This window comes from Macrobrachium rosenbergii, chromosome 49, assembly GCF_040412425.1.
Source record: "Macrobrachium rosenbergii isolate ZJJX-2024 chromosome 49, ASM4041242v1, whole genome shotgun sequence".
Classification (NCBI taxonomy): domain Eukaryota; kingdom Metazoa; phylum Arthropoda; class Malacostraca; order Decapoda; family Palaemonidae; genus Macrobrachium; species Macrobrachium rosenbergii.
In genome coordinates this window covers 22908606-22932605 of record NC_089789.1, presented here as the reverse complement: position 1 = coordinate 22932605, position 24000 = coordinate 22908606, and the positions used below count along the sequence as shown (strand labels likewise).

Genomic DNA, 24000 nt, shown 5'->3' with positions numbered 1-24000 from the left:
CAGCCGAAGTTAGAGAGAAAAATGCTCTTTTAAGGAAATCTAGTAATCGAAAATCGTCTTAAAACTGTCGGTACGATGAGCAATCTAATTTCAATGGCTTTATATAACAGATCACAACACTTAACCATTAATTAAACATGGGTGCGAATTTCGCTTGTCTTATGGAATTATCTGTAACCGTATCAACTTGCGTATTAATGAACTAATTATTAGTTTTTGGTGACTTACCAGATACAGATATTAGAAAGCTGAATATTCAAGTTTTCCTCTCTTTCATTTGTTACTGCTTTCTCAGTCAGTAGAAAGCTTTGCCAGTCTCATAATTCTAGGTGTTAATTGTCGTTTCATAAAAAGATTGATCATTTGGCATGTTTCTTCTCTTTCTGTCATTTAACCTGCTATTTTCGTTGCAAATTACTCTTGACAGCTTTTTGCAAATTCTGCCTAATTTAACCTAATTGAAAATTGCTTTTCTTTTATCACTTTTACCAGTAATTCCAGTTGGCCTGTTTCTATTACATTTGGTCTTCGCTTATGTTTAAGCTGAATAAGGGGCTTCTTCAAGCTTCTTGAAGGCGTTCTTATATAGTGTATTTTTACATTTACAGGCGTGCGGCAACTTCAGGCAGGTTGTATCCGACAACAAGGTAAGTAATCTATGTATCTTTTTTTATCTCACCTGAGCTGAAGGCCCAAGTGAGACGCTCTGATCAAAGTTTGTCCGTTGTCTGAAAGTATGGTATTTATGTCTTAAAGTTTTCTGCATTTTCGATTTACAGAACCCCGATTATGAATTACAAGTTTGTTTAAGTAGGAGGCTACGCCCCCTTTCAAGGAGAGGTAATTAAGAAATAGTTATAAATAGGGTGGATCGTTTGAAATTCATCTTCTACAGAATTACAGGGCCAGAAATGACATAATCCATGTGAAAGCTTCCAAATGTAGGGGAAGTTCAAGTTTGTTGAAACCGTGGTCCCGGAGCCTGGATGGGACCACGGCAGGGTCCCAAATTTACTCAAGATTATATAAGAAAAATCCAGTTGTGTCGAATCACGTTGGTTCAAAGCGGGATATAAAGGAAAAATCGTGATCATATGCGGTACTTACAAGTGCAACATGGTTTTATTTCCGTCTTGGAACAAATAAACCAAAAATAATTTATTTCCTTTTTAAACAGGGAGTCGAAGTTTGTTGTCTGATTTTATTCTGATTATAAATGCTCTTTTGTCAAGAAAGAATTATCCAGCATCTTTATGTCTCGATCTTTAGGAAATGAATTCATTTAAGGAATCTGTCCTTTCTCATTTTAGTTTTCTTCAGTTATTTAAGCATGCCATTCAGGAACACTGTTCTCGCACTGTCCTCATCGGAGGCTGTCCCTCCATAGAACTCATAGTGATCGTTTAGAATAAATATAAAAAAAAAATTGTCGATATATTTCTAGGTTTCACTTATCTGCCATGGAGAAGGTTCCTCTTTTCTTTTTGCCATTTTGGTAAACTTAAACCGCACTAAGAAATTGTTTCTTACGATTATCACCGAATTCTTTGAATCGTTTTGCAACTCAGCCCTCATTGTGATTAGTTACACCAAATCTTTAACGCCTTTCGTAAGTTTCGGAACATACAGTAGATGTTTGCGATGAGGCTGCCTCTATAGACACGTCCGACGATTCAGAAGGTTTTAATTATCGTCTCCTGCAATTCATCGGTTAAGAATGTGTACGATTTCTTAACAACAGGTCACCCACCCGAGTACTGACCAGATACAACATTGCTTACACTCACCGATTAGATCAATGTTTTTAACTAAGTCAATGATGTTAGTGAACACTATGATCTCTAAAGCTTTGCGAAAATCTTGTTCAGCGAAAAATATTAGTAATCTTTTTACAAGCATCTTTTATATACCAAAAGTAGCATGGTCATTAACGACCGCCTCATTGTCATGTAGTATTTGGCCGCATGGGACAGCATTAAAGAGCTGATTTATACTGTCACTGGCATTTTGTTTGGTCAAAATACACACATTTACCCACTGGAATACGACTGCAGAAGGTAGCCACGCTGGAAATCCTCAGATTAGTCTAACTCATAAGTCATTTCTCTCTTTTTGTAAAGGATGTACCATTGCAATCATACTCCTCAAAAGATAACGACAATCTGATTCTCACTATAGTTACAGGAAGCCGTATAGCGTTATATAGCTTTTGACAAGCAATAAAATCAAACATTCAGGTGGAAATTAACATTCATGGGTTTCTAATTTGTCTTAGAAGTAGGTATCGTTTTAAATCGTAAAAGACACTTCATGATCAGCCAAAAGCGAGTGAATGAATCAAGTTTATTATGAAGAACTTCGTTAGCTCTGTTAGCCTTGCTAAGCTGATGTAACTGGAAGCTCAAGGGAATGTGGAGATTCATGACAAATGGGGCAGCTGCCTTCTCCTTTCCTCCATCCGGAAATTACTTGTGAATATATAATTAAACGTTCGTGTAGGAATTTTTTGGCAAATTTCTCCCACATTCATGTGATGAATAAAAATGAACTCCTCTAACACTGAACGGAGTATGTACATTGGCTCTTTTTAATTCAACTTTTTAGTGTTTACAACTAGGGACAACTATAAATATAGCCATAGTTGTACTTGTATAGAGGAAACCTCAGTTATCAAAGATTACAGCTTTAGGTTGTACGTTGAGATAATAAAAAATATTACCTGACACTTCTCTAGGGTCAGATATCTAAGCGATGGCTGCTATTTGCAATGACAACTATCATTAATTTTTACAACCTAAACCTGATTGGTTGCTTCAGCTGTCTCTTTCATCCTTATCTTGAAACAGCTTCCATCTTCAGGATACATTAATATATATATATATATATATATATATATATATATATATATATATATATATATATATATATATATATATATATATATATATATATATATATATATATATATACATATACATACATGCAGTATATATACATACACACATAGAGTATTATAGTAACTTGAAATAGATATTTTCAGAATACAAATATATATATATTTATATATATATATATATATAAATATATATATATATATATATATATATATATATATATATATATATATATATATATATACATACATATATATATATATATATGATCTATGAATGTTTAATATCAATTCGCGCTGCTTCAGGGAATATCACCGAAGGGGAATTATAAGTGATAAATGATTTAGTACCTAAGTGACTCGAACACTCGACAGTACGAACCAGCGACTTCCAGTCGACGTTCTAAAATCTAAACCTTTCAGCTCTTGATAGTCGAGTGGTTTTGAACGTCGACTGGAAGTCGTCGGTTCGTACTGTCGAGTGTTCGAGTCACTTAGGCACCAAACCATTTATCACTCATAATTCCTGCACGGTGATATTCCCGAAGCAGCGCGAATTGGATATTAAACATTTGTAGCTTAATGTTTGTATGTAAAATGTCACGGTGATGTGATAAAATATATATATATATATATATATATATATATATATATATATATATATATATATATATATATATATATATAGCTTGACAGAAAATAGCTTGACAGAAACTGGGTGCTACTACGCATGGTGGGTGCACAACTTGGTAGCGGCAGCAGGATCAAATAGTGTTATCGTTTCTTTTCCAAACCTTCGACTGTCACGCTGAGACTTTTGATGTGCACACTTAAGCAAGATCTGTGGAAACCGCTTGTGCGTGTGGGACTAGCAAATCCCCGTATAGTAAGAAACACCCCTTTCAGCAACACGTTAAACCAGACCACCTAAAGGGCGGGATCGCTATAACTTCAGCCGGGATTCATTTCAATCCTCTCCCTTTTTTTTTTTTTTTTTTTTTTTTTTTTTTTGTAAGGAGACCCTTTTGCTTTGACACTATCGTCTTCCATGAGACAAGTGAGCCTTGCGCTAGCAAAGGGCTTTTACAGATTACATGCCCTGCCTAAGGGTTACTGGAGATCGTTGCAGCACAAGATAACCTTATTCTGCCGTTTAGCCGAAGCTTTGTAACCGGACGCAATTCTCCTCATGCCCGGTAGCAGATGTATACTTTAATACATGAGTAAATGATTTTGCATATTCATATATTTGAATAGATGCCATAACGAACTTGACAGTGACTGCATACGACCACATTTATAAAAAAAAAATGCCGAGTTTTTAATAAAAAAAAAAAAATGAAATGCAAGGGTCAGAATTCATATCCGCATATGCTATATTTGCAAAAGGAAAAAATGTGGAAACATTGACCATTATGCTCGTCAGGATTCAGGTCATTTATATGCAATTCATTTATGTTATTCTCTCTCTCTCTCTCTCTCTCTCTCTCTCTCTCTCTCTCTCTCTCTCTCTCTCTCTCTCTCCTGAGAAGGAAGAGAGAGATGCAGGCAGAAAGGAATGCCGGATATATTTCATTAAGCTCTGTTAAAACTTCATATGCATCTGCTCAGTAAGTATCTTTGTATGAAGAGGTATGTTTTCATTTACTGAACATTCGTTGGATTGCTTTATTAACTTGGGGATTCCACAATACCCTTGAATACGTGCACAAGCATATAAATTGATATAATGTGTACAAACGCAGTGATAAGGTTATTTCACAGTCAGTTTGGTGCAGGGACACCATTTAGATTTTCTCCTCAGCCTGGTGCTCTATTGCGTCATTGTTTTTCCACAGCGTTTATGTCTGGTTATCCAATCAGCGCGGTTGGTTTCTGGTGGGAGTTTTCATGCAGCTCTTCCCTTTTTCTCGCTTTTTTGTAGTGTTTAATGTAATTACATTACCTCATTTCTTATTCACCTCTCTCTCTCTCTCTCTCTCTCTCTCTCTCTCTCTCTCTCTCTCTCTCTCTCTCTCTCTCTCTCTAATTTATTTCTTATTTTCCTCTTTTCGTCCGCATCCTTCTCCACCTGTCTCATCCTCATCCCACTTACTCATTGTTCTTTGCTTTGAAAAAACAACAACAACAAAAACAAGCCAAAAACAGTTCTTGCAGAGGAGCTCATTAATTCGGTTTAATTGAGCGTTATTGTAAACATTGCTATTTTCTTTCTTTCCCTGTGACGGCAGTTTTGTAAATGAGTTTTTAAGTTCCAAAATCAATTAAGAAAATATCTTTGACAATCGACATGCAATGATTGCTTTATGCTAGATATAAACGACAGAAATGAGTGAGATAAATAGCGCATATGTGCCTTTGTGGAAAGGCAAAGTTAGTGATAGTGATAATAATATTGATTGGGAAAGAAAGCATAACTGATTTCGTGATAAGAAGAAAGAAGTAATAGTAATGAGGGAAGGAAAAATTGTCTAATTGTGCTTTTGGAAGAGAAAGACAGAAGTAATAACAGTGACAGTAATGATGGAGCGAGTGTAACTGTGCGGCTGTAGTTCAAGTCAAGAAGTAATAATATTGATGATAATGATCATGTAAAAAAAAATCACCAGCGTTTTTGTGATAAACACAGAGATAATGATAAAAGATAATCATAATGACGACAATGATAATCCATTCACATTTAGAATTAAGGTGATTGTATTAGCACTGAAGCTCCTGCATAATATTTACCGGTAGTGAAGTTGTTCCGACAAGATAATGTGAATGGTATTTTGGACAGGTCATAGAGATTTCATAATTTTTAACTGAATCAATTTTGTGATATTCGATAATCGTTTTATCCAAAACTATAATAATATTGTTATTCAACTATGTTGTAAGGTTTTTGCCGGTATTACACTATTTTACTTGGTAGGGAAACAGGTGCCTTGCTTGTTGTTGGTTATTCTCCCCTAATATTTCAATCTTACCTTGGCCTAATTTTTAAGGTCACAAGTCAGTTATTGACCATAATTTCAAGATGTTTTCCTTTAAATCTTAGAAACAGCTATATATAGAGGCCATAGGTCTTCAGAATGCGACTTAAAAGTGCCGTTTAGGTATTCTTGTCTTTGACCTTTTATTCAAGGTTACAGTTAGATTCAAAGCTCAACATTTTATTTGATCTGATTTTAATGAAAAATAGTATGGAGGCGCCTTGGGGGAAAATAAGCACTTCAAAAATATTTTGGACCTTCACCTATTTTCAAGGCCAATGATCAATTTAAAGGACAACATTTCTGAGCACTCAGTTTTCCCCTGGGGTAAGTGATTATGTGCTCTGAATATATTTACCCTTGATGTTTTTTCCTAGGTCAGAAGTCCATTTGAAGGTCAGTATTTCTATTATCAATGAATGTTATGAAACTTCAGTGTTTACTTAGGCAATTGGTGATTAGTTTTTCTCGTTGATTTTGACCTTGACATTTTTCTAAGGCCACCGGTCAATTAAAGCCCAAGAACATAAGTCATGTGCTGCAATAATAATAATAATAATAATAATAATAATAATAATAATAATAATAATAATAATATTATTATTATTATTATTATTATTATTATTATTATTATTATTATTATTATCTATAATTGCCAGAAGTTTAAATAGAATAGAATATCCATTCATTCAAAAGAGAAATTGAAGATAAAAAATTATCGGGGTACGTAAATGGAAATAGAGAGCAGTCAGAAAAAAAACAGAAAAAGTATGTTGCACCGAAATTAATAAAAAAAAAAATAATCGACTCTTGTCCTCTTGTTTACACTTAGAAAACAATATATTGTATTTTACACATTTTAACATATTAGCAAGCCCGTGCACAGATAATAATAATAATAATAATAATAATAATAATAATAATAATAATAATAATAATAATAATAATAATAATAATAATAATTGAAATAAACCAACATTTCATTAGTGAAAAAGATGAACCCTAAGTCTGAATGACTTCAGATTTAGTTAATGCAAAATAATCTTATTTAGGCGGAATCACAGTCAGAGTAACGAGAAACAGGGACTTATTACCAAGCTTCTTTTAAGGGCGTTTTTCTTTTTCCATATATGTTTTCTGTTCTGCGAAATCCTCTTTAAAAATATGATAGCCATTTCGGTCAGTTGGATATAAAAGTGCACACATGTGGAATAACGATATTCAATTAAACTTTATTTCCTTTTCCCACCGCAAATTATTGAATAAATTACATATATGAAAAAAAAAAAACATTCTAGTACTAATGTATTTTCTTACAGCTAGAACGTCAATGACAGTGATTTTCTGGGTGTATATTACAGGAGCCTCTCAGATAAAGTGAGAAGTAATTAGAGAAAACTTTTATATTCCCTCTTATTATTTCCACAGACTACCTCTTAAAAAACAAGGTACAACAGTATGTTAATGGTTACGTCATCTGTTAAGGAGAGGCATCCTTGAACACTTCTAAGAGCCTCGTTTTTCACTTCCCACGGTGCTAAATGTTAATACTGATGTCATTTGAGGGTCACGATCTTCTCACCACAGAAAAAAAATATTTTTAATTATTCTTTGAGTCTTTTGTTCACTGTCTTCCTTCCAGCCTTGTGCCTTTTGAGGTTAAGCTCCAAATTCTCAGCTTCAGATAAAACGACAGTTTAACTTTAGAAAACAAAATTCCGTACACAAGTTATCAAATTATGGACATTTCCTTTTGCCTTCTCCTTGCAGTGAAAAAATCTGCAAAGCTATAATATTGTTTTCTTTTGAACAGTGAAACTCGAGTCAACAGATATGTAATTATGTTTCTCTTTTTTTGCATATTACGCTTATAAATTCATTACAAATTATCTTTTATTTAACATCAAAATCGATACTTCAGTAAAATACTTTAGAAAATGACTGAAGATTTTATTCTCGTGTTTGACAGCCTATGTTTCAACAGTGCGTCTGACGTCTCATTCGAAGGTTGCCAGAGCACGATAATGAAACCTTCAGCATTGTTAGTTTCTATAAAACTGACCTTCGCTAGAATTATTAAAATAGTACAAGAATCCTTTTCTTATACATCTGTACATCAAAGTAGATGCAATTGAAGGAAAATGTCAAGATATCATTTATAAATTTTCGTAATTACAAGCTGTTTAAAACTGCTCATTTTTCGGGGAGAAAAGTTTAGTTGTTTAGAAAAAATTAAGTACTTCGCCTTATTTTGAGCTGGAAGTTAAAAATTCCATTTTCTATATATTTCAACGTCGCTGTATAGCAAAATATCTGCATGTTTCTAAAAAGTGAAACAGTTGTAATTCACATAAGATATTCGGTATTTTTAAGGGAAAACATTGATTTATGGTTTAGGAAAGCGAATAACCACCTAATTTTAATAGGGAAAACATATTCTTTCATTTCTCATTGTTAATTTTGATCAAAGGATATTACATAAAGCAGTTGATTGGATAGTTGGTTTAGGTGACGGCGTTGTAGGGGTTGAGCCTGATTTAGCCCTTTGGGCTCTTCAAACCAACAGAGACAATATAAAGAAGGAAAGTTACAACTTTAAACAGTCCTTCAGCCGTTAACAGCGGAATTAAATAATTCAATACAGGTTATGCGGTAATATGTTTTAATTTATAGCGTTTAGTTATTTTAGATGAAAAGGAATGAAATGTGTAGGTTCATTAATGCACCGGCTTATCTTATCAATATATAAAGATTACATCATGATTACGGGATAAAAACATCAACGTCAGGGCAAATCACGAGCATCAGAATGAGATTAATCGCTTATTATCTGTAAAAGGCTGCTGTAGCATTCCGTGGCATTAACCAGGTGATGTTATGCCGCTCTCTCTCTCTCTCTCTCTCTCTCTCTCTCTCTATATATATATATATATATATATATATATATATATATATATATATATAATGAGAAATATATATATATATATATATATATATATATATATATATAATGAGAAATGAAGTATATATAAAACTCATATATATATATATATATACATAATGCGAATACCGCAGAATAATAACAGTTAGAAGTTCAGTAACAAGTACTTTCAAGTTCGTTAAATCATCTTCAGGACTCAAATGAGAAACAGTACAGAATGGTCGAAACCAAACACAAGCAACAAGCACCACCTGATGGTTGATTGTCAGAGGGTAGTGAGGGAGGAGTTAATCCCGGATAATCCGGTGGCACGCTGAACACCACACGTAACACTAGGATCTACGGAGACAGCAGTTCAACAAGCGCTCGTAGAAACCTTTATCAAACGAAATAGTAATTTGTATGCTTATATCTATCAATAACTTTTTAATTATACATATGCACACACACATATATAATATATATATATATATATATATATATATATATATAATATATATATATATATATATATATATATATATATATATATATATATATATATATATATGTATATATGTATATATATATATACATATATAAATATAAAGAAATGTATATATAAAAAGATATATACATACATACATACATATATACTTACATATATATATATATATATATATATATATATATATATATATATATGTGTGTGTGTGTGTGTGTGTGAATTTTTGTCACGTGCACCGTGACATTTTTTATACCCAAACATGAAGCTACAAAGGTCATTTTATATCAAATTCACTCAACCTGGCAATAACCATGGAAAAGGAATTTATAGGTGACACACGATCCGGCCTCAGGTTTACTCGAACCACCAAATGGCAGGGAGACGACGACTTTACAGCTACCCAGTGGTAGCATAACTGGAAAATCGCTGTTCCCCAACCATTTGGTGGTTCGAGTACACCTAAGGGTGGATCGCGTATCACTTATAAATTCCTTTTCCATGTTTAGTACCAGGTTGAGTGAATTTTGATATGAAACGACCGTTGTAGCGTACTGTTTGTGAATAAATATATGTATGTGTGTGCCTGTTTGTTTTCCATTGCGTTAACTGTAATATGCGTTTATGTACAGAAGTCACTTTACGATTTGAGGAGAGGTGTTGAAATGTTAGAAAAGAAAAGGAATCAACCAGACCTTCATAGGCTTGTGGTTACTACTTTAAAGCATAGGCTATGTATTCAAATGAAATGCGGATGAATAAATTGGAAATTACGTGAATTTTAATGTATGTTATAATACATTCCTAGCAACATTCCATATAGCCAGACGATGTAATTATGAATATACCTGCAAATCTGTTTTTTTTTTTTCTTGATAATTGACAGAGCAACAGTTTGATTATTCATGACACTCGGAAGTTTGCTTTAGATTGGTGTTAATCAATCTACTTTTTGACTCATAATTTTGAGTATTGATAACATTTTGCATCAATCATGAGCGAAAGCTGTCAATATGCACCTTAGATTTTTTACATTTTTTGTCACAATTCTAAAAATACAGACCCAAAATTTTCCTGCAGAACCCGTCTTACATTTCCCCCTGACTAATTGGTGACTAACAAAGGAGTCAAAGATTCAAGCTCCGCTCGGCTTAACTCAGTAATAGCAAATACAGTTTGGCTAATTACTTTTGCCTAAGGGAACTTTTCAATCATAATTTTCTTTACCCATTGAAGAGCAAGACGGGTAGGCCCGAAAACTGAAATGAAATCATTTAAATAAATGAATGCAAACATAAAGTGAACGGAAAAATGGTAAGCTAATGATTTTACAACTAAAGTAGCTCATTAATATAATAATAATAATAATAATAATAATAATAATAATAATAATAATAATAATAACAATAATAATTGTTATTATAATATTATTATTATTATTATTATTATTATTATTATTATTATTATTATTATTATTATTATTACGGAATTCTGATTTATTCTCATTTTTATTATCATTATCAATGTCACCTCCGAAAAATCTTGCAGAAGTAATTTTCTTCATCATTATTATAATAAGGATTATTTAGCGTTTATGGCCTATCCATAAATATTATTGCCTCCAAAAATTATACTATAATAATAATGATAATAATAATAATAATAATAATAATTATTATTATTATTATAATTATTATTATTATTATTATTATTATTATTATTATTATTATTATTATTATTATCATTATTATTATTATTCGCATTTCACCTGTCGCTAAAAAAAAGTGTTGCCTCCAGACTTGGTTCCAATTGAGATTCCCAAGAGAAGCAAGCTTTACTTCCATCCTGTGGCGGAATTTCAACAAGAATATGGTGACAATATAAATAAATCAAGTGAGCAGGAGAAGATTGTACTTAAGAATGTGTATTAAATGCCTGATGGCAGTGCAATGGTTCGGAAAGGAAAAGAAGGGCTACACAATCTGTGCTAGCATCTTATTCCTGGAGTGCGATACGCGTGGATTTGTGGGCACGTGGGTGGTGCATTACACACAATGAATGTATAAATTTTATACATAGATACATACATATATATATAATATATATGTATATATATATATATATATATATATATATATATATATATATTAGATATTATACATACATATATATATATATATATATATATATATATATATATATATATATATATATATATATATATATATATATAATGTGTGCGTGTGTGTAGGCTGTGGATTTTTAGGTAGGTTATGTAATAGACTTTAATATTATTAAAACATTATCTGCAGTTTCCATGTAACATTATATATATTTTCATTGTTTCCTTTTCTTCATTCTGTTCAAATAATAAAAAAGACAGGTTCAGTGCTCTTTTGATACCGAAAAAAAGAGTATATGAAGGAGTAATAAGACAAATTTCCATTTTTTAAAATAAACATGTTTTTATATGAAAGATGAAATTTTCTTCTTTGAAATGAACGTATCTTTTAGAGTTTTGAAATATTATTCCTCAAAATAAGCGCTTTTTGGAGGTTTAGCTCGCCTTCAACGAAGGCTCTCTTCCCATGGAATTTGATTTGCTCTTAATAAGAAGACTTTCGTGAATTCAAAACTTTATGAAGAATTCCATCATTAGTTTCCACTAAGATTCTTATGTTATTGGCTCCGGATGAGAAATTCTTTATCAGATTAAATTAACCTTCCACTACGCTTCTTTTATTCTAATTCATATTGTTACATATCTCGCGAATTTTATGTAATTATATCTGTATATGTATGTATATAAGTATATACATACACGCACACACACGCACACACATATATATATATATATATATATATATATATATATATATATATATATATATATATATATATATATATATATATATATATATACATATATATATGATTTAGTTACTGCAAATATTCCTATATACACATGTGCTCTGACACGCACTTACTAACACACATACACATACAAATGTAAAATATATACAGTATATACTGTATATATATATATATATATATATATATATATATATATATATACATATATATATATATATATATATATATATATATATATATATATATATATATATACAGAGAGAGAGAGAGAGAGAGAGAGAGAGAGAGAGAGAGAGAGAGAGAGAGGGAAGGGCAGGGGACTCTTGCTTTATCATTTGTAATACTCATCCCACTAGCGAGAAGGCCAGGGACTGATTCTATGATGAGAGGGGAGAAATTAATCCTTGGTTCACCACCTGGTAGTGGACTGAAAGGTTAGTCTCGCTGAATGAGTACGTGAGACCAGCATCCTAATCCAAAAATAATTGCTGAATTCGGAAAGGGTAATACCTCGTGAAGGCAACTCCTCTGAAAGGAAAAGGAATTTGTATTTATGTGAGTAATGTATGTATGTGTGTAAGTTTGTGTGTATGAGGTGTATAAATGTATATTCTTTCACTATAGTCCATTTTCCCTTGAAGTTTGGAACTACTGGAATACCTTAGCCTTCCTGTTTTCAGTATGTCTTTCAGACTGAGGTTGCTGGCCCATGCTCTTTGTAATTCTGTTTGCAGGCACCACGGCCATGAAACTACCAGGTATGTAATTCTCCCATGAGGCACAATAGGTCTTTAACGGAGCATTCTCAATACCCGCCCAGGAGTCGAACCGGGGTTCCTAGGTTTCGTAGGCGGGATTCTATTGATGCTGTTATTAGTTAAGGCCAATGCGGTGGCCAGACTAATGCCCTCATCTAACTAGGTAATTGTAATCCATAAAAAGGAGGACCAGAAACAAGGGCGATCACTTCTACGACAGAAGAGGCAGACTTGGCTCTTTAAGAGGAAGGTGTTTAATAACCAGGGAAAACAGGCTCAGGAAGAGAATTGCTTAAAGGCCACGAAGAATAAGACACTCGCCAAACCGTACAGTCCGACGATTATTGACTTCCACTAAGAATGGGTGGGCTAACGATTGTTACGGGACTGCCATATGAGAGGCAGGGTTTCTTTTCGTAAAGTCGCCAGAACAACTGACAAAATGATATCTATAAAAAAGACGTGAGCCATTATTATTATTATTATTATTATTATTATTATTATTATTATTATTATTATTATTATTATTATGTAGTTCAGGGTTTGTCAAGAGACAGAAGTGTCACATTTAATTGTAGTGGAAGGACAGATAAGCTTACGAAGCGTTTAGGACCTAGAAATAGATCGGATGGTTTCCCTTACATTCACCCTCGTTAAGGAAAGACAAAAGAGTCTCTCCAAAACATAGGATCAGCGTTCCAAGCAAAGACGCACAAAGCCAAAGCCGACATAGAGCTTAAATGCCTCGGATGAAAGAAAGAACTCTCGACATGTTAGTAATAAATCAAATTTTCTTAAAGTATATCCAGTAAGCTGAGCTACACAGTTTTCCTTGCGCACAAGTATAACATACTTACACACATGTATTCATGCATACTTATAATATATATAAATATATTTATATATTTATACATATATACATATACATATATATATATAGTGAGGATTGAGAGGGTGCTATCAACCGGTAGACATCAGCAGGTTATGGTGAAGGATCATTCCATTATTCCTTTTCAAGGTACTTTATTGTTGCTGCGACGTTTCAGGACTAAAGTCCCATTTTCAAGCTATAAAAATAGAAGTTAAAAGTTAAAATAAAAACTCGGGCTAAAATTAAGTAAAAAAAAAAAAAAAAAAATTTATACATATATACAAATAATATAAAAGTAAAGTGCAAAGGATAGGGAGGAGTAAGTAGGTGCTGAAGGCAGAAGTGACTATTCGGGCCGGGTTCAGCTTGACTTAAACTCACGAGAGATACAGAGGTGTTGAGGAAGACTGGGTGTTTAACTATGGAACTAGTTGTTTAATAAAGAGTGTTTCCAAGATTGCTAAATATTGTTCGTTAGGAGTTTGGCCTATAATTTTAAGATCTTTGTAGTTTATGTCATATTTGCATTTCTTTGCATGTTCTCGTATACATGAAAATTCAGGATTAGTCAATTTGACGCCTGTTCGATAGCTAACACCTCGATGAGAGTCCAATCTCACTTTGAGTAACCTCCGTGTGGAGCCGACGTACTTCCCAAGATTACAACTGCTTTCCATCCAAACTTTTTGATAAACACCTCAGCAAATTTTTAAACAATATCTTCCATCCTAAAATTAAAATACCTACATAAAATTACGATTATATGCAAGTGTCCCATTTATTCATGACCTAAATTTCTATCGTGAATTAGTTGTTAGTCGAGAAATTTTTACCTGCCATTGAATAAAAGCTAATACCTGCAACCCAATGAGTATTAGATCTCTGTTTAAACATAGGAGAAACTCGATCCACTAATGACCTCAGGAGTCGTATATTTATTTAATTGCCTAGATGTAATCTTGGGAAGTACGTCGCTCCACACGGAGGTTACTCAAAGTGAGATTGGACTCTCATCGAGGTGTTAGCTATCGAACAGGCGTCAAATTGACTAATCCTATTTTCATGTATACGAGAACATGCAAAAGAAATGCAAATATGACATAAACTACAAAGATTTTAAAATTATAGGCCAAACTCCTAACGAACAATATTTAGCAATCTTGAAACACTCTTTATTAAACAACTAGTTCCACAGTTAAACACCCAGTCTTCCTCAACACCTCTGTATCTCTCGTGAGTTTAAGTCAGCTGAATGGCCCGAATTTCAGCACTTATGGTATTACTCCTCCTATCCTTTTGCACTTTATATTTATGTATATATGTATATATGTATTTTTTTTTTTACTTAATTTTAGCCCGAGTTTTTATTTTAACTTTTAACTTCTATTTTTATAGCTTGAAAATGGGACTTAGTCCTGAAACGTCGCAGCAACAATAAAGTACCTTAAAAAGGAATAATGGAATGATCCTTCACCTAATGACATATATATATATATATATATATATATATATATATATATATATATATACATATATACATACATATAAATATAATGTTTGTCACATACGCAGCCGAACGGCTAGCGTCACTGAAAAGTCGTCGTTCTCCACACATTTGGTGGTTCGAGTCCCACTGGTGACGGATCGCTTATGATGACTTATAAATTCCTCTTTGTTGTATGTTATTCCTAGGTTGAGTGAATTTTATAGTAAACGACATTTGTAGCTTGATGTTTATGAATATAGTCATACATGTATATATCCTGTAGTTTATGTGTTCATGTTCATATGAATCTGTATTTAAGAGCATACATTAATGACAGAACACAGACAGTGACTGGTCATCCAAAACAAATTGGCCTCTAAGCAACACTGCTAAGCTTCGATAAAAATAAATTTTTTCTACAAAAATATCAGTATTTTTTAAGATCCGCTTGTGTCTTTGTTCCAGTTACATCTCTGCGCCATCAATAATTGTTTTTCTCCATCGAACCAGAATGCTTTTAGTTCTTTGTCAAATACCAGTACTTGGAACTTCCAATTTTGGTTTATCGTATTTACATGCGCACATATTTTGATGTTATTTATGTTACAATTTAAACCTATTCACATTATTTATCTTATAAAACTAAATTTTTTGTTTAGAAAGTGAATGACAAATATAAAAATCGCTATAATATGGGTATGTGGTTATGATAACATAAACGTTAGAAAAAAATCGTTGTATCTATCTTTCGTGATTTATTAGTGCAATATCTCTCTTGAATTATAGCATACACTAGTAAAAGTTATATGATGGAAGTAACATATATAATATTATATTAAAAGATATTTCTTGATTACTTATGTGATGTCCAGGATGAACTGTTATTCTGTTCATAATTTTTGAAAGTATAAGTGTGAAAGTGAAATGATCTCTTTGGAAGGGTTGCGCGAGAAGGTGTTGACCTTCCGTTTATCAACCGGTCTTTTAAGATAAGGTCACTGGCCCCATGGTCTTCTTAACCCCAGTTGAGACCCCCAAAACAGTTGATTAATCACCAGTGAAAAGAGGCGCAATGGATTTCTCAGCTAACGGTCCTAAGTTTCATGCAACCCCACAGTGTATCCACCTTATACATACATATATATGTATATATATATATATATATATATATATTTATATATATATATATATATATATATAATATATGTGTGTGTGTATGTATATATATATATATATATATATATATATATATATATATATATATATATATATATATATATATATATATATATATATATATATTCCTTGTGCCTCAGTAGTTACTAACCTCCCATCAACTAACGAGAGGGCTAATATGGATACCCAGTGAGAGTGTATCAAAGTTAGAACCTTTACCTGAAAAATCCATTGCGTCTCTGTTTACCTGGTAATTAATCAACTGTTTTGGGTCTAAACTAGGATTAAGAAGACCATGGGGCCAGCAACCTTATCTTAAAAGATTAATAGACAATATATATGTTATATATATATATAAAATATATATATATATATATATATATATATATATATATATATATATATATATATATACATATATATATATATACACAGTATATATACATATATATACAGATATATATATGATATATATATATATGATATATGTATATATATATATACATATATATATATATATGTATATATATATATATATATATATATATATAATATCTTATATATATATATATATATATATATATATATATATATATATATATATATATATATATGTATATGTATATATTAATATATATACTTAGATGTATTTATTCTTACGTCCATAGCCATTGACTACATTATAGTTATACTGTTTCGCAAAAACTATTGTATCGTTGGACAGTTTTCCATCTATTCAAAAGTTCACGTGTCCAAACCTAGCCAGTCTCGACTCTGGGCTCTGCTTGAGGTTATAAGTGTCTGAAGCTCCTGCCTGGGTGTTTCCTGTTTTGTACTTGAAGCGTACTTTACTTATCATGTGATTAACTTTGGTAGCCGAGAAGGATAATGTTATGTATTATTGTATTTCCATGCATTTGTTGTTTCTAGGATATATACGTATGTTAAGTTTATTTCTGCAACATTTTTTTGTGCGTTTTTGTGTTTATGTCTCTAACTGAATGATGCTAACATAAGCTTAACAACTCTTGCTCTTTGCTTTACCTTTCCTTGTGGTGCTACGAACTCCAATGAACTCATGGACTGTTTTGATTAGAAAGCTGATGATGTAACTATATACAACTATATATATACACATATATTTATTTATTTATATATATACATATACATATGTTTTTACACATATATATATTATACATACATACATATATATATATATACATATACATATGTTTACATATATATATCATATATCATATTTATATATATACATATGTTTACACATATCTCTATCATACATATACACACACACATATATATATATATATATATATATATATATATATATATATATATATATATATATATATATATATATATATATATGGCAACTGTCATGGGAATATCGCTACTTTTAAAGATCACATACGTACTGTGTGACTTTAGTTTCATGTTTTCGAGATAACATGCACTGTGACTTACTCTGTTTCTTTTTTTTTTTTTTTTTTTTTTTTTTTACTTACGCATGCTCTCTATATCACAAGTATCTTAGAGCGATTTCCATGTACCCGGGAGAATATGCGGATGTTTCCTTCAATGTCCTTCTTATTTAAGCGAAGTTTTCATGTAATTATGGGGGTATTTAAAGGAAGGTGCGTTTTTTATTTGATTTGTGTGTAGAATTCGTTCCGTCTGAGTTAATAATGATCTTATTCCACTGTTTCTCTTCACCTCTTTTCTCTTGTAGAATGTGCGAGATAAATTCTCATTAAAATGAGAAACTAATTAATCTTGGAAGTGACTCATAATTGGAATGTTCAGGAATTTTAAGATGTATTTTAACCTCTTCCAGGATATGCCTACCGCTGATAATTTTTTTCATTCTACTTGAGAAATCAGTATAACCTTAAAATTTCATGCTTTTGAGATACCAATAAATAAATAAATAAATGAACGATATATAAATAAATGATTAATTAAAGAAAAATTTTATGCTATAATAATAAATCACACATTACAATTATAAAAGTTTCACGAATATTTTCCAGAAGACAACCAATAACCTAATTCGACTGTAAAACAATTCAGCGGAGGCTTCACAGTTTTATCAAATGCGTAAATAAATCAATAATTGTTGGTTTTTTCATTGCAAGGAATAGTAGCCAAGAAAGCTGCTCAAACTTAGGAGGCAGAGTCACTTGCTGTTAGGAAATTTCCCAGAAATGAAGCGGACTAATGGCTTTTGTTAGTTCTAGAAAGAGTAGCTAATTAGCGGTAATCATGTTGATTATATAATCTTTATCATTACGATTAACGACGAGAATCTTCAAAAAGCCGGTAGACAGAAAACGAAAAGAATTCCATATCATTTAAGACATTTTAATTGACACTTGTTTTTCATGCCGGTATTTCTTTGTTATTCCTTGGAGTGAAACGTCAAGTGCTTCTGTTAGATTTTTTCGTTATAATCTCGTTCGTAGTTAAAAGAGCCATTTACTGTTTAGGATTAAGTAATCAAATGTGAATTACCTTGCGTACTTATTGTTTTAAAAGAAAAATGTGTGATATTAAGACCACTTTCCTAATTATTGAGCTCTATATTTTTTCCCTATTAAGTTTTATAACTATAAAATGATTCGCTTATATATAAAAAAAAACAAGATTTTATTATACAGGAAAACTTGACTCTTCATAAATAAATCGTTTGCTGTGTTAAAACATGATTTTATAATGAAGTTAACAGTAGGATGCAAATCATACTTGAAGTAGGAAACATTTTTTTTACTATTAATCAGATCAACTGAACGCTACAAAAAAGTCTTTTTTTGCTTTATATATATATATATATATATATATATATATATATATATATATATATATATATATATATATATATATATATATATATAATAAATTTTTTTTTTCCTAGTAGTTACAGACACTGAGCTTCAGCAAAAGAAATTATTTGCCTCATAGAAAATATACATTTTCGACAGTGAGGAAATCGAACGCTACAAAACGAGAAGTTCTTATCGTTTACCTTGTAGGAAAGTAGTCACAACGATGGCCACGAATGAGAACCACCGCTCCGTAGCACACATCGTGGGTAGTCAAATGAGCGTCTGTCTTCGAAGAAAGTATCTCCGATTGAGGGAAAAACTCTGAGCTTGTCGTGACTTGCTTACTCTTGACTGAAAATTCCAATTGTTACCCCAGTTTCATTTGCCTGAATATTGGGTATATTTGTTTAAGTAAATCAGTGTTCAAAGTTCATCATAATTGCTTTGATATTGTGAGAGGATTTGGAAATCCAGAATTTCTCAAAATCACAATCTTGTGACTGTAAGCGTTTCTTAGTTGTGATTTGTACCAAAAGGTCATCAAATACCTATTTATAGTATAGAAATTTTATTTTGTAAAGGTGTCCAGTATTCATCTGTCACTAATTAGATTCTTTTTCACGTGCTGGAAGTAAACTGCTACCAGGTTAACTAATCAAAGCGCGTTCCTTCCCTCAGAAGTCGGGGAGCTGAACACACACGTCTCAGGCTCCTCTGGAGCGAGGCTAGACACGTCCGCCTCTCAGGGCTTTCGCAAAGCTACTGCCAACGCGTGCTGTCTATCAGTGCATTCAGAGCCATGTTTCCTTCGCTACACACGCGAGCGCGCACACCAACACACATACACACCACGGCACAGGTCAACAAGCAAAATGGCACTCCCATTCACACGTTCGTGTAATCACATGCAAATGCCTAATTGCGAAGCGCACTTGAACAAGAGCACCTTCATGAAAGATGACGCTAATTCGTCTCATTTCCACCCCCATTAAGCTTTAATTGACATGGATCATCTCATCCAAAATGTATTCAAATTAACGAACCCTAATCGCTGGAGTGATTCCGTGACACCTCCGCCCCCCTCCCCCCTCCCTCCCCCTTTACGAAAGTCTGTGTAAATCGTTCTGCGTCACTGTTTCTCTCTAGTGTTCTTAATGCTGGTAATTGGGATTAACAGTGGCGTTTACAGCTGCTACAGCCATAACAGGCAGGTTTTACCGGAGGATCTCTTGAGTGGCTGTAGATGTTGAGGAGATCCGGGAGGGAGGCAGGGAGAGAGGGAAGGAGTTAGAGAGAGGTGAGACGAGAATAGGAATTACCCTTGAGAAAAAGACGTTGCTGAATTACAGAAAGAATAACTTGGCGTTGCCTGAGTAGAGATTTGTGAGTCAGCCTGAGGGGAAGCCAAAACTTTAATACCTCTTGCTGTGAGGTGATTATCTTGGCAAATGCAGACATTAAAAAAAATTAGCTCATCCACCTCTTCCTCTTTCTCCTTCCCTTCCTCTTTCTTCTTTTTCTTCCCTTTCTTTTAATTTTCAAGACTTGTGATCGCGCTGAAATGGGCATGTCATATGAAATGCAGTTTTCATGTTTACTCTAAAGAGTCAAGAGATAAATAGCATTGTTGCCGGATAACTTTTAATGGTATGACGCCAGTTTAACCAGCTGAGTATACTTAATCTTACCTGTCTTATTTTTCCTACTAATTATGGTCGGTCTGCTTAATGAGTCATCTCCGAAAGCCCCTGTCCAATCTATCTTCCCCTCCCTGTCCGAACTCTCTCATAACCTGTCTCTCCTCTGTCCCTCGCCCTAATTCACATCTTTTAAGGGTTCTCCCTCCTCTCGCTGGTTCTGTCCGTGCCATTTTGATTCGGTCATCTTCTCCCTCCTTTAAACATACACAAACTATCAATGCCTATCGTCCTCTGCAAAGATGGGTACGTTTTCTTATCGTGTCCTTGAAGGGGCTGCTTGAGAACCACCTCGGTTTCCTCATCGCTAACAGTCTTTCTTTCTTACTCTCAACTAATTTGGTCATTAATTCCCCAGTAACCATGAGAAGATTTTTAGCTTTTTTTTAATGCAGTATCTTTTTTCTGGGAAATAGAGACATATTTCAGTAGAGGGAAGACACCGAGATAGCCATGGCTCCCTAAACAAGATCAGTGACTGCTAGGAAGGCATTACAAGGGTTCCTTTCATAACTATAGATAAATCTGCCTCTTTTAAAAATGCGAAAGATGAATGCGTCTGGGAATACGGAGGAATGAAGAGAGTATTTTAAGCGTAAACTGAATGACGTAATGATCAAACCGGTTAAAGCAAGCGCTCGTGACTCTTGCAACAACCCTACATTGCCTATTCATATCTGCATTCCTTAAAAAACATTTCGTCTTTTTTCTACTCTTATTCCGTGTCATTGAACAAGCAGATAGACAGACCGGTAAATATGTATTTACGCTTTTCTTGGTTTTTCTTTCTTTTTTTTTTTTTGCATCCCTTTCTTTTTTCTCCGTTTGTTCATTGAACCTTTAGACAGACAGACAGACAGGCAGATAGATAGATAGACAGATAGATAGCTATATAGATAGTTGGTCCATGAATTATAGTGAAAAGCTTAAGATTGATCCGGCGTTACACTTGATACAGAACACTCTTTGGCCTCAAAGGCTCTAAAATCTTTTTGATGAAATGTTTCATAAGTGTTCCACTCATTATATTACTCCAACACTGGGCGAATGATGAATTCGCCTTACCTGAACGATTGACCGTGACATATTCTTGTAATTAGTTCAGCTGGTATGATCAGCAAGCGCCCTTGACTAGTAAAGATGACTCACTCCAATTAACGGGAGAGAATGAGTCCTGTGTGCGTTAATGAAAGCTCCACAATTCTGTGAACCGTGCTTTATTGATCTTGTATGTCCCCTGTCTTGGAGATAATGATCGACATGTCATGCGTCCGCGGATTTGTATAGAATTCTGTAAGGTTTTTAGATATTGACAGGATATATAGATGTGAAAAGCAAGATTGATTAGCGGTATAGTTATAGTTAAGAACTGAATTTAATGAGAAAAAGGACTTGAATCAGAGAAAGGGCCAGTACAGTCCTTTTTCCGAGAGATCCACAAGTCGAATTGACACGTCATCCAAAAGATCATCCAGTCAAGGTGATCATTCACCCAGATCATAGATCCAACGGAATTCAGTTCAAAAGATCGTCCAGAGTGATTCATGAACAGAAACATCATACGGGAAAAGCATCCACTCACCCAGATTTCATCCATTCAGACGCTTTATCAAAAAAAAAAAAGGAAAAAACCGTCCTTTTAGAGTGATCCCTAATACAAAAGCCAAATCACTTAAAATCTAGAATATCAACCCCCCCCAAAAAAGCAACTCCTCGCCCCAAAAAATCATCCAATTACATCAGCTTATCCAAACGAGCAACTTTTTATTGAAGAGATCATCACAGCTTGTAAAAACTCATCCACTTATAGCAACTCATCCAAGAAATCCTCCTGTTAGTCAGATCGCAGGGTAATCTGTAAGACAGTATATGCCAAGGTTAATTTCAAGCATCTCTTTCTCACGGGCGTTTTTATGTGTGTGTGCATGCAAACACGGGCGTAATAATACAAATGCTGTGTCTATATAATGCAATTAGATGTGCAAAACATTCAGTAGGTAGGACTACTGGCGTAATGGAATTCCTTTCTTTCAAAAACCGACTCAGCTTCACCACGTTTTTCTTTGTAACAATTATGAATATGAATTAGTCGCCCTAGGGAGAAATCGTTGATTAATATGGGGACTTGACCCTTTCACCCAAGGGGAAATCCCTACCATAGCTGAAGACTTCCCTAACGTAAAAACCAAGAGGAAAAAGTCAATGTCGTCTAATAGCAAGTTGCTTAAGGCTACAAATTAATAAGCCGTTAGCCACATTTATATATTCAATGAAAGTTTATTTTTTTGTTTGGTTATTGTCATTTATATGTTCTCAAGAACTTCATGTACATCTGAGTGAATTGTAAATTCTTTCTTTTAAAGTTTCTCTCTCTCTCTCTCTCTCTCTCTCTCTCTCTCTCTCTCTCTCTCTCTCTCTCTCTCTCTCTCTCTCTCTATCGAAAACGAATTTATAAAATATCGTTGCAATGGTATTGTAAACTATGAAAAATACCTCTTTTTAATGACTCTTCTCTTCAGATATATTCGACAGGTGCAATAGAAAACTTTGTAGGTCTTAACAATTATATGATATTTTAGAATATTATGATGAGATTATTCTTCCACATAATTTCTGCACACTGGCATTGGGTTTATGACATATAGGGCTTTTTCAACCCCTCGTTACCCAGCAGCGTTTCTATCGACAAGGCAAAACCCGTACAAAATCTGCTGATCCACTCTCACTCCCCTCTCTGTCGGGTGTCTTTTTTGATAAGTTCCTGAACTAAATGAGTTGAAAACACCTCCTGGCACTCTTATCCACTGTTTTGCAGTTTTCTGATTCTTGATATCCCTTCTTCGACATTATCTTATTTTTGCCCTTGCAATTTTCTAATGGAGGGATCTTGAAACTCTGGAAAATTCTTTCGTTCTGTCTGAAATCAAGAACTATACTTTTGAACGAAGTAATATTTCATCTAAAGAAATCATTAGTCTGATGACCTTCTTAAATACAAAGTTGGA

General features: G+C 33.1%; 1 protein-coding gene across 1 annotated transcript in view; it reads right to left on the bottom strand.

Moving 5' to 3' along the window:
* LOC136832157 (junctional adhesion molecule 2A-like) overlaps window positions 1-20357 on the bottom strand; it is a 220831-nt gene extending 200474 nt beyond the window's left edge. Inside the window, exon 1 of the mRNA XM_067092880.1 lies at window positions 19499-20357. Coding sequence (XP_066948981.1) covers window positions 19499-19559 — 61 coding nt within the window. The 5' untranslated portion in view covers window positions 19560-20357. The remainder of the gene's footprint in view (window positions 1-19498) is intronic.
* Between the last annotated feature and the right edge of the window lie 3643 nt (window positions 20358-24000).